Here is a 13,503-nt window from a genome sequence, read left to right as displayed (position 1 = left end):
AAAGAGTATTGGAATTTTAGGTAATAAAGTTGTAATATTTTAAAAAAGTTTTAATAATTTTTTTATTTAAAAAAAAAAGAAAAAAGAAAAAGTGATCTATTTAAATTCCTATTCTTTTTATAAAGTAATAGTGTCCACTTGAATGGTAAGCTCATTTTAATTTACTCTTTTGAGTCAACCGTAAAAACTGCACCCGCAACTATAAAACCTACACTTGGGACAAAGATCCTCCTCCCCCAACTGTCCCATTTCAACTACCGGACATGCTTCAGCTTCCTCCGCTATAAGAATAAAAAAACACCTTCGAAAACACCCTTTCTCCTTCTCCTTTAATGGCTTCTTCACAAGACTCCCGCCCTTTCCACTGGCACCTCGCCGAGCTCGAAGACCATCACTTCCAAATCCATGGCCGAACCCTCTTCTTCATCGTCGTCGTCATCCTCATCACCCTCATCTTCGCCCTCATCTTCGTTTACGCCCGATGGGTCTGCAGTTTCAACCGTCACGCGCCTTCCCCGACTTCCCACGCGCTTCCTGACTCGGCGCCGCGAGGACTCGATGCCGCTGCCATTAATGCTTTGCCGGTGACTATGCTCTCGCTCGAGGAGGCGAGTCAGAGTGAGTGCTGCATCTGCCTCGGTGTGTTCGAAGACGACGAGAAAGTTAAGGTTTTACCGTCGTGCAAGCATTCGTATCATCCCGAGTGTGTTGATCGGTGGTTAAGTACTGAGTCGAGTTGCCCGCTTTGTAGAGCTTCTCTCCGAGTTGAACTTGAACCAGAGCAGCTTCAAGTTATTGTAACTCAGTGACGACAATGACAACGACGAAGACAAAAAGATTAAATGAATATTTTTTTGTCTGAATTATATTTGTAAATGACGTTCATCCTTGTTGTAAAGCATCTATTCACACTAACTTTTGTGTGTGTTTTAGATTGCCAAGTGCTCGATGAATTTGCTCAACCAATTATTTGTTTTTCTTTTTGTAAAGAAAACGAATATGATTATTTGTTGAGTAAAGAAATCAAATTCATCCTTCTTCGCCTTTAATCCTTCTTTAGATTTTGAAAGCAAATTTCTTTTGTTGATGTTGTTTTGATAAGGTGCCAAAAGTTCATGTTCTGGGTTATTCCTTGTCTAAATCAATACAACATATATTATGGCAGGAGCATACCTGAATAATATAAATTGTATTAAAATTTTAAGATGCTTACAAATTAAAATATAATAAAATAATTAAATTATATGAAAATTTAAAATTTATGGAAGATATAATTGTCCTAGCACCTCTTCGTCTATTCCTTGTTGGATGCTTGTACCTTTATAAGTCACATTATATCCTAGTATAATGTTTCTCAACAAAAAAAAAAAACTATCTTTTAAGTTATTGGATATTTAAGTTAATAAAAATCTGTTATAAGATGTAGGGGCAAGAACGAGCGTAAATTTTTAAAAAGATATATTATAAATTTATTTTAAAAAATTAAATCAGTAACAGAAAATACTAAATATATGATAACTCCCAGCTCCTTCTTCTAGTTGAATACTTTTATAAACTTTTAACTTTCTTTAAGTTATAACCTTATACCTTAGTATATAATATTTCTCACCAAAAGTTGATATCGTTTTTGATAGGCTAAGATATATGGGAAGTTGACTGATCAGCTACAATGGATAAGTAGTCACCAATTGACCGCAAATGTTCCCTATCATATCCAATTTCTTAAAGATTTATACCTAATGCATTAAATAAATTAAATTCTAACCTCTATTTTTTTTAAAACTAACCTCTAATTTTTATATTTTGACTTAACAATTAGACATTAATATTTTTTATGATTATTTATACTTATCCTTCTAATCTATCATCTTGTTTTCGTTCCTGTATATCGTCGTATACATTACTGAATAAATTATTAATATATCAAACATAGACCTAAGAAACAAACATAAAAAAAATAGTTGATGGATTGTCGGTTGAGTGTTGACATTGAACACTAATACAAGACATAAGGAAGAAGCAATATCATTGTTGGGTAGTTCAAACATCTAGTGAACCGATGTATGTCTTATCACATTATAATTCATGTACTGGTGTTCAACAAAGGGAGGAAAGACCACCTTTTCTTTTCTCTTCTTTTCTTCATCAAAGAGAGGAAAGACCACCTTTAAGTGGGAGCATTGTGGAGTTTTGATTTGGCAATCTTCAAAAAGTTGAACTTTCTTTAACTTTGTTTTAGTAAAGTTGTACCAAAATCTTGCCTTTTATCACATAATAAAACAATAAATATATTATCAATAATTAGTTGGTTTAAAGAGATAAAGATGTTGTTCCTCTGGGTAAGATTAGAAGTTCGAATATTTATATCAGATGTTGAAAAAATTAATCTCATAATACATTTTTACTGTACTCGATCCTGATTTATTAATTATTTTATGTGATTAATTTATAATATCAAATACAATTAAAATTCAAATAATTAATATAGGTAAAATAGAAAATGGTATGAAAATGACATCATTCTTAAAGAAAGAGAAGCACTTTACTACATATAAAAATAATAATTTAACACTTAACCATTAAGACCTTCAAAAAAGAAAAACACTTAGTTATTAAGCAACACTTTTTTTTTTAATTCACGTGGGAGGTCTTATGAATTCAAGAAAAGGAGACAATTTGTCACCTATTCATAGGCAAGCAACTCGTGGTGATTGTTTTGATTTTGAATTAAATTTACTATTCTAACTCTTTTTGGAAAGAATATTCGGTAAAAATTTTAATTGTGTTGATAAAATTGAATATGAAAATTATTTTAATAATTGATTTCTAAAATATTTGATCTAGATTCCTTAAATAAAGTCATACGTTCAAATCGTAACGTTTACGAATAAAACAAATTAGTTTAAGAGAATTGTTCTTGTCTCTATAGTTCTTGACTCGGATTAATTGATCAATAGGTTATTTTAAAATTACATTTAGTCTTTTAATATTCTACCCAATTCCTTTCATGTTTACTTTTTTTTATGTCAACATAATTTAAAAAAAGCAGTTTTATATATAAATGAAATGTCATTTTCTCTAAATAACTTGATTTCAAGCTCTTTTTTATAAGTACACGTTATTTTATTTATATTTATAAATGATATAAATATTATCTTCTAATTATATTTGAATCTTAAAAAAATATCTACAAACACATATTCATATATTATATTTAAAAAATATAAACTAATAAAGAAATGGGCCTAAGTTTGCTTGATCTAATATATAATATAAATAAGTGGCCCAATTGTTAAGGAATTGCCAAGTGCCTACTGCATAGATGCCTTCAGGCTTTAGGGTTTTACACCGATCTATATATATATATAAAAGCTTCGAATAGGGTTTTGTTGTTGTTGTATATATATATATATAAAAGCTCAAAGCCGATTCTTTTCCATCAACAGCAGTCTCTTTTGAAGAACAACCCAGAGATTTGAACTGCGAAAGGAAGCCGATTCAAGGCTTTTTGACAATGAGAGCTAAGGTAAAAGAAAATCGCCATTGATTTAGTCTTTTTGACCTCTTCATTGTTTTTTATATTGATAAATGGTTTATTTGTTTTGGGTCATTGGCAGTGGAAGAAGAAGCGTATGAGAAGGTTGAAGAGGAAGAGAAGAAAGATGAGGCAGAGATCTAAATAGTCCTTTTGATTTCTTTCTTCACAGCTAGTTGTTTGATGGATTAATGTCGTCGCTTTTCGATTTCATGGATTAGATTTTGTGTTTTTGTTGAACCATTTTCATTTTTTCGATAAATGTTAAGAGTTTTTGCTTGAAGATCTGGGTTTTGATGGCATTTTTGCCTTGAGATTTGCAATTGCATTGGTAAACTGTGGTTGTTTCTCTTGTTTTCTTTGCAAATGTGCTTGAATTTTGTCACAGAAAATTAAGGTGATGAATTTGATTATTTCTGACTAGTTTAGCATGTTTCAAGTAAAATGGGTAATTTACATTTGCGACTACGAACATTTAGTCAATTTTGTAGTATGGTCCCTGAACTTCTTATTTGTCAAGATTAGTTCTTGGATATGACAACTTTTATATTTTAGTGGTATGAACGTATTGACATGCCATTAAAATGATCAAAAAATTTGAAATCGAGTTTAGTCATTTTTGTTTGAGGAAGTACTGATATGAAAAAATGATTTAACTTTCTTTTTACTTTTATTTTAATCATTAAAATTTTATTTTATTTTATATAATCATTATTTTTTATTTATTTAAATATTTTGGTCACAAGGGTATGTGACATTCATGATGTAACTATCATTTAAGTATAAGATAGTCATGTCATTTTTTTGAATCTTTTAGATTTTTATCTTCTTTCTTCAAAGATTATAGTTTTATAATTCCATATGTTGATATTGTTACTATTTTTTTTATTTTCTTATCACCTAAGATATTAATGAATTATTCTAATTATCTCTTATTATTTTATCATGTAAATTTTATCAAATTTTTTTTGCAAAATTTGTAAAATTCTACCATTTGATATCTGCCATTTGACTGGAACTAGATTTTTTTCATAAAAATAGTAAAACAGTTTTGGATTATTTAATAATTTTTTAAAATAAATATCTAGTGATAGTATCTTCAAGTATTTAACTAGAATAGATTAAAATGAAAATAAATAAATAAATATCAACAAATAAAATAAATTTTTAATGACAAATAAAAGTGAAAACAAAGTTAGTGATGTAATTTTGAATTTACTGATATATATATATATAGTTCATTGAGGAAAGTTGGAAGGCAAGAACATCCTTTGTCTTTTGCTTCTTATCCGACAATTGGATTTGGATGCATCCGATGATAAAGCATTAATCCTGTTTACAAGGACGTTCAACGACTGTTTCAGTGTGCTCATCGAAACCGAAACGCCCTCTTTATCGATGTTATTATCACAAACCATCAATTCGCTTTTGATCCTTCCACCAACACTTGTAATCTCCGCGTCTACGATGCTTAACCTCAGCCCTTTCAGCACTCGGACCAGCTCCGCAAACACTTCCGGCCGATCATCACAACACACCGAAGTCCTGATCAACATCTTGCCTTCCGAAACCTCACATTCGATCGTCACTTCATCGGTTTCGGTCGGTATAGTGAAGGCTTTGCTGATCTCTGTTGCTTTTATCTTTAGATCCTTGACTTGCTCTACTGCACTTCCTAGTAATGCTGCTTTATCCATCTGAAAAAAATGTCAAATTTCAGTTTCGGTCACTCTACAATGCTCAAATTTGAGATCCAGACCTTATATTTTATTTCCTCATAATTTAGCTTCCCTACTTTTATGATTTCATTAGTTAGTCTAACAGTGAACAAATTAAGTACTGATGACTTGAAAGAGTATTTTTTAAAAGAAAGTCTACATCAACATTTAAAATGAAAATAGTTGACGATTTAACTACTTAGACTAACCAATGATATTATGAAAGTAAAAAATTAAAATATAGAGTATATCACAAAATTGAGCATAGTATAGGGACCAAAACCACTTTGACCAACAGAAAAGAATTGAACTAAATATTAGTTTCCTACATGATGAAATAGTTAACTATTTGAACTAATTGGTGATATTATAAAAATAGATAAACTAAATTAATCGACAATTTGACCGACAATCTGTCAAACCATAGTAACTGAATTCTAAAATGGAACATGGCAGAGGTACCGAAACCACAATTTGACCGACAGAAAATAATTAATCGACGTACTAGTTTCCAACGTTATGAATATTTAAAGGTTTGAACTAATTGAATTAGAGATGTTATAAAAGTAGATAGACCAAATTATGTCAAATCACATTGACTGAATTATAAAATTGAACATGGTAGAGGTACCAAAACTAGAACTTGATTAACACAGAATTGATCTAAAAACCAGTTTCCAACATTGTAAAAAGGCAAAATTTTCTGCAAACCATACCTTGTTAGACTTGGGAATCAGTTTCCTCAAAGCTGCAAGCTGCGCGTTAATCCGATCCCTCCGCCTCTTCTCGGCTTCGCTATGGCTCTTGGAAACAGTCGTGGCTTTATCTGGCGTCGGGGTTGACGGAGGGAAACCGTGGCACTGAGCCAAGAAATGAGGCTCGATTGGCCATGGCTCTATGAAAGAAGAATATTCATTGCTTGTTGCACCATTGAAACCAGGCCAAGGCAAGCTTTGGTGACAGTTCTCCATTTTTGCTCATGAAACAACAAAGTCTAAAGTGAGCCCTGATTTTTATTGGGCAATATCTATGATTGAGGCACTGTTGATTGAGCTAATAGTGGCTGTGATGTTCATATTTTTAGATGCTGATTGGTGTGATATCTTCTTCAACTTTTTATTGGTCAAATGAAAAATCATGTGTTGGCCATCATTCGGTTGATTTTTATTTTTAGGGTAAAATACACCAGATGTTACTCAACTATATAAATATGACCTTTTTTTCAGTGACCTTTCGAATATTATATAATGATTCTTAAATTTCCTAAATGGTTACACAAGGGTCCCTGCACGTTAAAATAGCAATAAATTTTGATAAATTTAAAGACCATTTTGTAATAATTCAACAAGTTAAAAGATTATTTGTAAGAAATTTTAATGATCATTTTATGATATTTGAAAGATCATTTCCTAGAAATATTATTTTTATATAGCTCAGTGACCTCTAATGTACTTTACCCTTTTTGTTTTAACTTTTTATAGGTTCACTGAAGTACGAATGAATGACACAGACGATACTAATACCAAACATTGAGACGGATCAAATTGCTTAATTTTAAAAGTAAGAAGGTCTAGAAAATAGTTAAATCCCAAAATTGAGTAGATGTCAACATCTAATTTGATTAGTATTTGCATTGATAAGGATTTAAAAAGTCATTTGACAAAATATTTAGGCCCCCTTGGCAAAAGCATTAACTGCAATGGTAATAGAAAATGGACAACAAAGAGAATTGTGCGGATATAAATGGGGACGAAATTTATTGTTGAGAGTTCCAATTCAATGTTATAGTGGTCTAATTATCAATATCATCTGTTTACTTTAATAAACTAAGAAATTAGTCTTTTTACTTTAATCCTTCATACTTTTTTTGTCTAATAGTAAGTGATTATAATGTAGTATATGTTCATAACTTTCTTAACTTATTGACACGTACACATATCATGCAGACGGAGCTGTTTGAACCCAAAATTGATATAATGAGAGATAAAGATCACAATTAGGCAGTATACAATATTTCAATTTTACCATAAATATCACAAGGACAAACCTGAACCTCTGTTGTATTATTACATCTATAATATCGTTAACCCTAAACCTAAACCATCTTTTAACTTATAGTTTAGATTTTAAATTATTCTTTAAATCTTAAAACGCTCTAATTAGATATTTAAAATGTCATTTCGCATCAATAAAATCATCCTACCAACACTATTAGTTTGGAAGCTAAATACCAACTCAAATTTGACATGTAACATGTTTAAAATATATCAATCAAAAGTTAAACATTTGTGTAGCTATAGCACGGGCAACTTGAACCAAACACCATGAAAGAAAAAGACCACATAAATTTTAATGTCATTTTGTACCTTTTTTTATCAAGTCATATTCAAATCATCCATGTAATAGGTATATACATATTTTAAATTTTGATTTGCATGTTTTGAATATGCTCAACGTTATGTTTGGACAAACATTTAGTTAAATTGACATATAGACCTAAATGAAAGGATAGTGATAATTTGAGAACCCAACTAAAATATTGTAGAATCTAAGAATCAATTCAAAACTTGAGTTATAGTTGGAGAACCTGCAATGAAATTAACCCATTATAATTGTGAGAAGTTGTGTGTGTTTGGAACATGTCCATCATGTACGGGATGCTTATCTATGAACTATTTTATCTTTTTCTTCATAAGAAAGAATAATTATGGCATCGAGCCCTACAATGAAGTGAAATGACCCACTTGGATAATATCTATTTGTAACTCTTAAACTTTATATTATTTGAAATATTATGTAAATTTATATTTGTAATTTTTTTTAAAATATAATTAAAATGTTTAGGATAAGATCAAACCGAAAATCATATATGAAGAGAGTTTATGTCCAAGAAGGCAAGGTTTTGGTGGCTTATTTTGTCCTCTCTCATTGGATTCTCTCTATGTTAGTGTGATGGAGGGGAGCCCTCAGAAAAGCACAAGCCAAAAAGGTAGGGTCCTCAAATTGCAAGTCATTAGATTAGAATTGACGTGAAATGTCATACAATGGGATTGTGTGGTGCCAATGATCCCCTTTCCCCTTAACTGTTCCACCTTGACCCTATTTGTGTTTGAACGTCGGCAATGGAAATGTGTGAAATGTAGGTTCATGTTCCTCATGGACTTGGCCGCCAATCCCTTCCATCCACCTATTTAATGCATCCAAACTGTCTAAAATACTCCAAAACACTAGTGCCATCACATCAAGAAGAGATGAACTAGATCCATGTTGGAACCTTTAAAATTCTATATAATTCTAACATATTGATTATTTAAAAATTCTAATGTAAATTCGATTGTAATTTCTCGTACAAATGTAATATATATATCAATGTGATAGGCTGTCCAAATTCTAATCACATTGACTTTGGTTTATATCTCTCATGAAATCCCGCCTTCACATAAGGATTCGGCTTGGCCTATTGGACAAAGGGAGAAACATGTCATTTGGACGAGTACCATCACATCAAGAGTACATTATATAAATATTTAATCTAAATTTTTAAGATTTTATAGTATTAATATAAAATTCTATATTTGTTTCTAATTGAACATGAAATGAGTCCAAACAATATTTTATTCATTCGAAGTGAAAATCTTTACGACATGAAATCAAAACCACATAAGATCTTCAATGATGTTTTTAACCATGTATTTGACAACACATCATCAGGTTGCTCGTATACCTTATAATTCAGATGTACTTTGTTAGTTGATTTGATTCGAATTTAGAGAGGCATTAACAACTCGAAACTCGAGCAGTTCCAACCTAATATAAAATTCTCATTTTTATTCGATAAAATAAAATTTTAATTAAAAAATATAGAGAATTATTGTTGCGAGAATCCCTAGATATAAAGAATAGTTATACTATTATTCCGGATCGGATCTAGTCAAAAAAAATTTACCCTACACTCATATTTTCGGATGCTCTTTAATTTATCATATAAATAAATTATTGAAACTTTATTGTTATATTTTCCCATGACATATTAGACTGTTGTTATCAAAATCGACCTGATCGAACCGGCATAACTTTGGTTGACTCAGGGGCTGTTTGTTTGGTTCTAAATGAATCATTCAGCGCTGAATACTGAACCGTTCAGCATTCATCGAGTTTGTTTCTAATCTCTGAATGAAGACTGTGCTGAATGATTTAACAAAACAGTGTTAAATGATTCAACATCAAAGTACATTCTGAATGATTTAGATCCATTATCAAACACCATGTCACATTCAGAGCTAATTCATATAGAGTCTCTAAATCATTCAGACCATTGAATCATTCAGCACTTAATCATTCTGAAGTAAACAAATAGCCCCTCAGTTAACCGCATTAAATGTATACATATCGGAAGATGAGCTTCGTTACTGTATTGTATGATTTGAGGCCTTCGCCATTTTGGCGCTCTCTTGTACATTGAAGGCACCCAATTGACCTCCTTCAAAAACACAAAAGAAAACTCCGTTAGTGTAGGCAGCATCAACAGCACGATTAAACCGATCAAAACCATCAAATCAAAAGTTCCCATGAACAATCACCGGCAGAACATAACTTTATACAAAATTTTCCATATTCATTCCACAAAAGAAAGATGGTACATTTTGGAGAGGTTACATTCATGGCAAACGTCGCCTCCTCATCATATAAATTAAAGCTTGTTAATAATGAACGTTAAACAAATTTATAAAAGAAGAGGCTGATAGTGCTTACCTTGAAGCTAATGCCAAAGGCAACAAATTAGTGTTTGGCTTCAACTATAAATGTGGCGTAGGCCTTGTTATCGACGGGGCTCAGAGACCAAACTTTGACAGCAAAAGTTTCTTTACTTTTATTCAAGTTTTAGTGGAATGTTAATAAATTCTCCACTTATAATTAAGAGTGAGGATTCTTTTTAGTGATATGAAGCCTATCGAGTTATCATCTTTGGAGAAGGTGGAACTGGATGGGGCACCAAACTTCATAATAGAAGAAGGATTGATGCATGATGGGCATCAAATTTCATGGAGATGATTGATACAACTTGGAGTAAATGCGACCAAGGGCAAACTAAGAGGCGTATATCTCAAACACATTTCTAGTATTTTTTTTTAGTTTGATTTATCACCTTTACTTGGTGTAAGTTGGGGTAGACCTAATCCTTCAATGAATGGAGTTGTCAAGGCTTAATGAGGACGTGTGAGATTTTTCAGAGTTTTTAATCGTAAATTGGGATTACTAACGGTTATGAGAGTTTAATTAGTATTTAATATTGTAGCATTTAAGCCTTCACTTAAGATTAAGGGATCTGAATCGAGACAAGTCAAAACTAGTTGGAGGAGGCTTCTATGACCAAAATGTATACAATTACATAAAAATGATGTTACACAGTGACATAGGTCAAGGCAAGCAGTCCGTACGGGAGACAAATCAACCCGAAGCCGAGTTAGGAGCAAACCAAAGGTACTAAGGAGTATCCAAGATCATTTAGTACACGTTCGTTCTACAAGTGTGATGAGGACGTCACTAGATTTAGTGAGAGAGAATGTTATGAACAACGAGTTAAAGTACGAGTGCTCAACTAGTTGTCCAAGAGTTTTTTAAACGATGTTTTAGGTTTATCTAAATTGCCAAACTTGACGTGATACTTAAAAAAATATTTGAAGATACGATCATATTGATCTTGGTAAAAAGATTGGTAACATCTTATTAAAGGATATTTTCGAGAATTCTTTCAAAGTAATATGATCACATGTAAAATGATGTAATAAGAAATTTGATATAGTTTCCTTAAATAAATGATTGACATAATGTTTGAAAATATCCTACTACAATATTTTTTAAAAATATATTCCGATATTAACACGTGGTAACCTCCTATTGATTCGTATTAATTTCAAAGTAAGATTCGAGAATTTGATGTGGAAGAGATCAAACCCAAACCTTTATGAAAGATAACTCACACTCTAACCATTCGGCCAAGCTGTTTTTGGTGGTCAATTTTTTAATAGGTTTATTATATAACCAAAAAAAATGTCATGTAATTAAATAATTGTCCACTGGCATTAATTTGCATGCATGGACAAAGTACCATAATAGTCAAACAGGTACAAAACTCACAGAAAAGAACAGGAAGATTGGGAGCTGCTGCAGCTCCATTTAACTTAAAGTGAAATGTTAAAAATTATAGTACTCTAAAAAAAATAAGGATCAAAGTGATTATTTGATCAAAGTGATTATTTAATCAAACGTTAAAAATATTTTTTGACATTATATTTAAATGATTTATTAGGTGAACTTTCATCTTAGTCGTCAGTATAAATCAATTTGTATCATCAATTGTAAGGTAACTAACAATAGAAGTCTTCTTCACCTCATTTATATTATCTATTATTTCCAAATACTAAGCATTTACTCTAGAGCTCTTTTGTTCTTTCTTTACTTTGGGGCCTCTCTTAGTGGTTTTGGTATCTCTTTGATGTTTAGCTCGAGTTCTTATTTAAATTTTTTGTGATAGTTGGTGTCAGGAGAACTTAAGGTTCTCACGGGTCATTTTGCATATTGATTGATAGACTTAAATTTTATCGTCTAAGGTTGTTTGAATTGTTAGAGAGTCTGATCTTATGACATTAAATCTAAGATTATTTTATTCGTCAATATAACCATATGTCTTTCAATTTAGTCGTATTAAATTTTGTTAAATCTAACTTAAATATAACCATAGTCTATTTTTTTCTATCACATTTTTCTATACTAAATTTAGTCTTTTGTTGCATGTTATCCGTGAATTTCTGTGACAAGAAATAAACTTAAGTTTTTGTTAACTGAAATATAAATCATTGACTCTTTTCTTTATAAGTAAATTATATTTCAACCCAAAAGAATAATGTTAGCCACATGAATACAAACATAACAATCTAACAAATCATATAAATTAAATGAGTTAGCAAGCTGTGATTAAATATGTTGTAGGTTGTGGTTGTTAGGGTTTGTTTGAGAGCAGTTATTCATGTGTAAAACGGAGTCATTCTACTATAAAAGAAAGTCGTCTCTGTGTATTGTAAATACGTATGAATATACAATCCTTTGCTTTACTCTTCCAGAAATAGTTTTAAACCTAGTCTATTATAAGAGCTAACATTGTTCAAAATTGGGAAAAAATATCATTTCTTTTTGAGTTTGTTTGGAAGAAATATGGAATAGTAGAGTTGCCAAAAAAAATGGTAGTTTTTGAAGAAGAAAAAATATTTTAGAATTTTGTTCTTGAAAAGAAGACATAATTTATATTCGCCTCTCAAAATAGATCCAGTATTAATAAATTATTAACATATGGAATATTAACATAACATTAATATTACCAAAGTTTATCATATTAGAAGATAATGCACGATTTACTATTATTTGTTTTTATATTATATTCCCACATTTTTGCTACTTTTATATTTTTTTTCTTTTAACAACAACAACAACAACAAAACCCTATTCCCATATGCAATGGGGGTAGGATACTTTTTCCTTTTAAAAAATTACTTAATTAACTTTTACCATATAATCATGGATTAAATTGCATAATTTGATGGACTTTGGGCACCCAATATTTTTTGGATTAACTATTTCCTAAGCTTCTATTTGTTTTGAAATAGATAAATTAAATCCTATTTTCTATTTGTTGGTTTAAATATTTATTAAGTCTTGCCATGGAATTAGGCAAATTAACTCATTTTATTGGTTTAAATATTGATTAGCTGCTATCATGAAATTAAGCAAATTATGTTGTAAATCTTTCTCTCTCTCTTTTTTGTTTAAATACTTCTTAGATTACAGTTAATTTTAAAATTAGATCAACTAAGACTTAATCTCCTTATTTTTTAAATTTTAAGTTCTAAATGATAGCCTGAAAATGAGTTCGGTAACCAAATAGAAGTTAAGTTCATCATTGATTATTGCAACTAATATTCTAAAAAGAAAATTATTAAAACATTTGATGTAAATACATTTAACTTTTGTGAAGTGAAATAAACCCGTCTTATTTTGATAATTTAGGCGGACGTGTATTTTGAAATTATTTTAACAGAATGACAGTTGCATTTTGTTAGATTCTATCACTAATTATGGATTCTATGACAAATAATATTTAATCACTGCTTATATAGGAATTTATACTAAAGTCATGAGTAGTTTTCACACTTATTTATATCCCTATGTGATTTTTTTTCTTGGCATGAAACCAAT

General features: G+C 30.6%; 2 protein-coding genes across 2 annotated transcripts; one reads left to right on the top strand and one right to left on the bottom strand.

Moving 5' to 3' along the window:
* The first annotated feature begins 249 nt into the window (after window positions 1-249).
* Window positions 250-824, top strand: LOC120138695 (RING-H2 finger protein ATL66-like). Its single transcript, XM_039154110.1, has one exon. The coding sequence runs from the start codon at window positions 333-335 to the stop codon at window positions 807-809; it is 477 nt and encodes a 158-aa protein (XP_039010041.1). The 5' UTR covers window positions 250-332; the 3' UTR covers window positions 810-824.
* A 3,898-nt stretch (window positions 825-4,722) lies between these two features.
* Window positions 4,723-6,329, bottom strand: LOC120138692 (transcription factor bHLH51-like). The gene is made up of 2 exons (XM_039154108.1): window positions 5,970-6,329; window positions 4,723-5,232 (listed from the first exon to the last, which is right to left on the bottom strand). The coding sequence occupies exons 1-2, from the start codon at window positions 6,222-6,224 to the stop codon at window positions 4,774-4,776; spliced, it is 714 nt and encodes a 237-aa protein (XP_039010039.1). The 5' UTR covers window positions 6,225-6,329; the 3' UTR covers window positions 4,723-4,773.
* Window positions 6,330-13,503: the final 7,174 nt, after the last annotated feature.

The sequence above is a fragment of the Hibiscus syriacus genome, unplaced genomic scaffold, assembly GCF_006381635.1.
Source record: "Hibiscus syriacus cultivar Baekdansim isolate YM2019G1 unplaced genomic scaffold, ASM638163v2 tig00110705_pilon, whole genome shotgun sequence".
Classification (NCBI taxonomy): Eukaryota; Viridiplantae; Streptophyta; class Magnoliopsida; order Malvales; family Malvaceae; genus Hibiscus; species Hibiscus syriacus.
This window is presented reverse-complemented; position numbering and strand designations above follow the sequence as displayed.

Coding starts and splice junctions, on each gene's coding strand:
- LOC120138695 (XM_039154110.1), top strand. CDS start 333: ATGGCTTCTTCACAAGACTCCCGCCCTTTCCACTGGCACCTCGCCGAG.
- LOC120138692 (XM_039154108.1), bottom strand. CDS start 6,224: ATGGAGAACTGTCACCAAAGCTTGCCTTGGCCTGGTTTCAATGGTGCA. Junction 5,233..5,969: donor TGATTCCCAAGTCTAACAAG/GTATGGTTTGCA, acceptor CATTTTTTTCAG/ATGGATAAAGCAGCATTACT.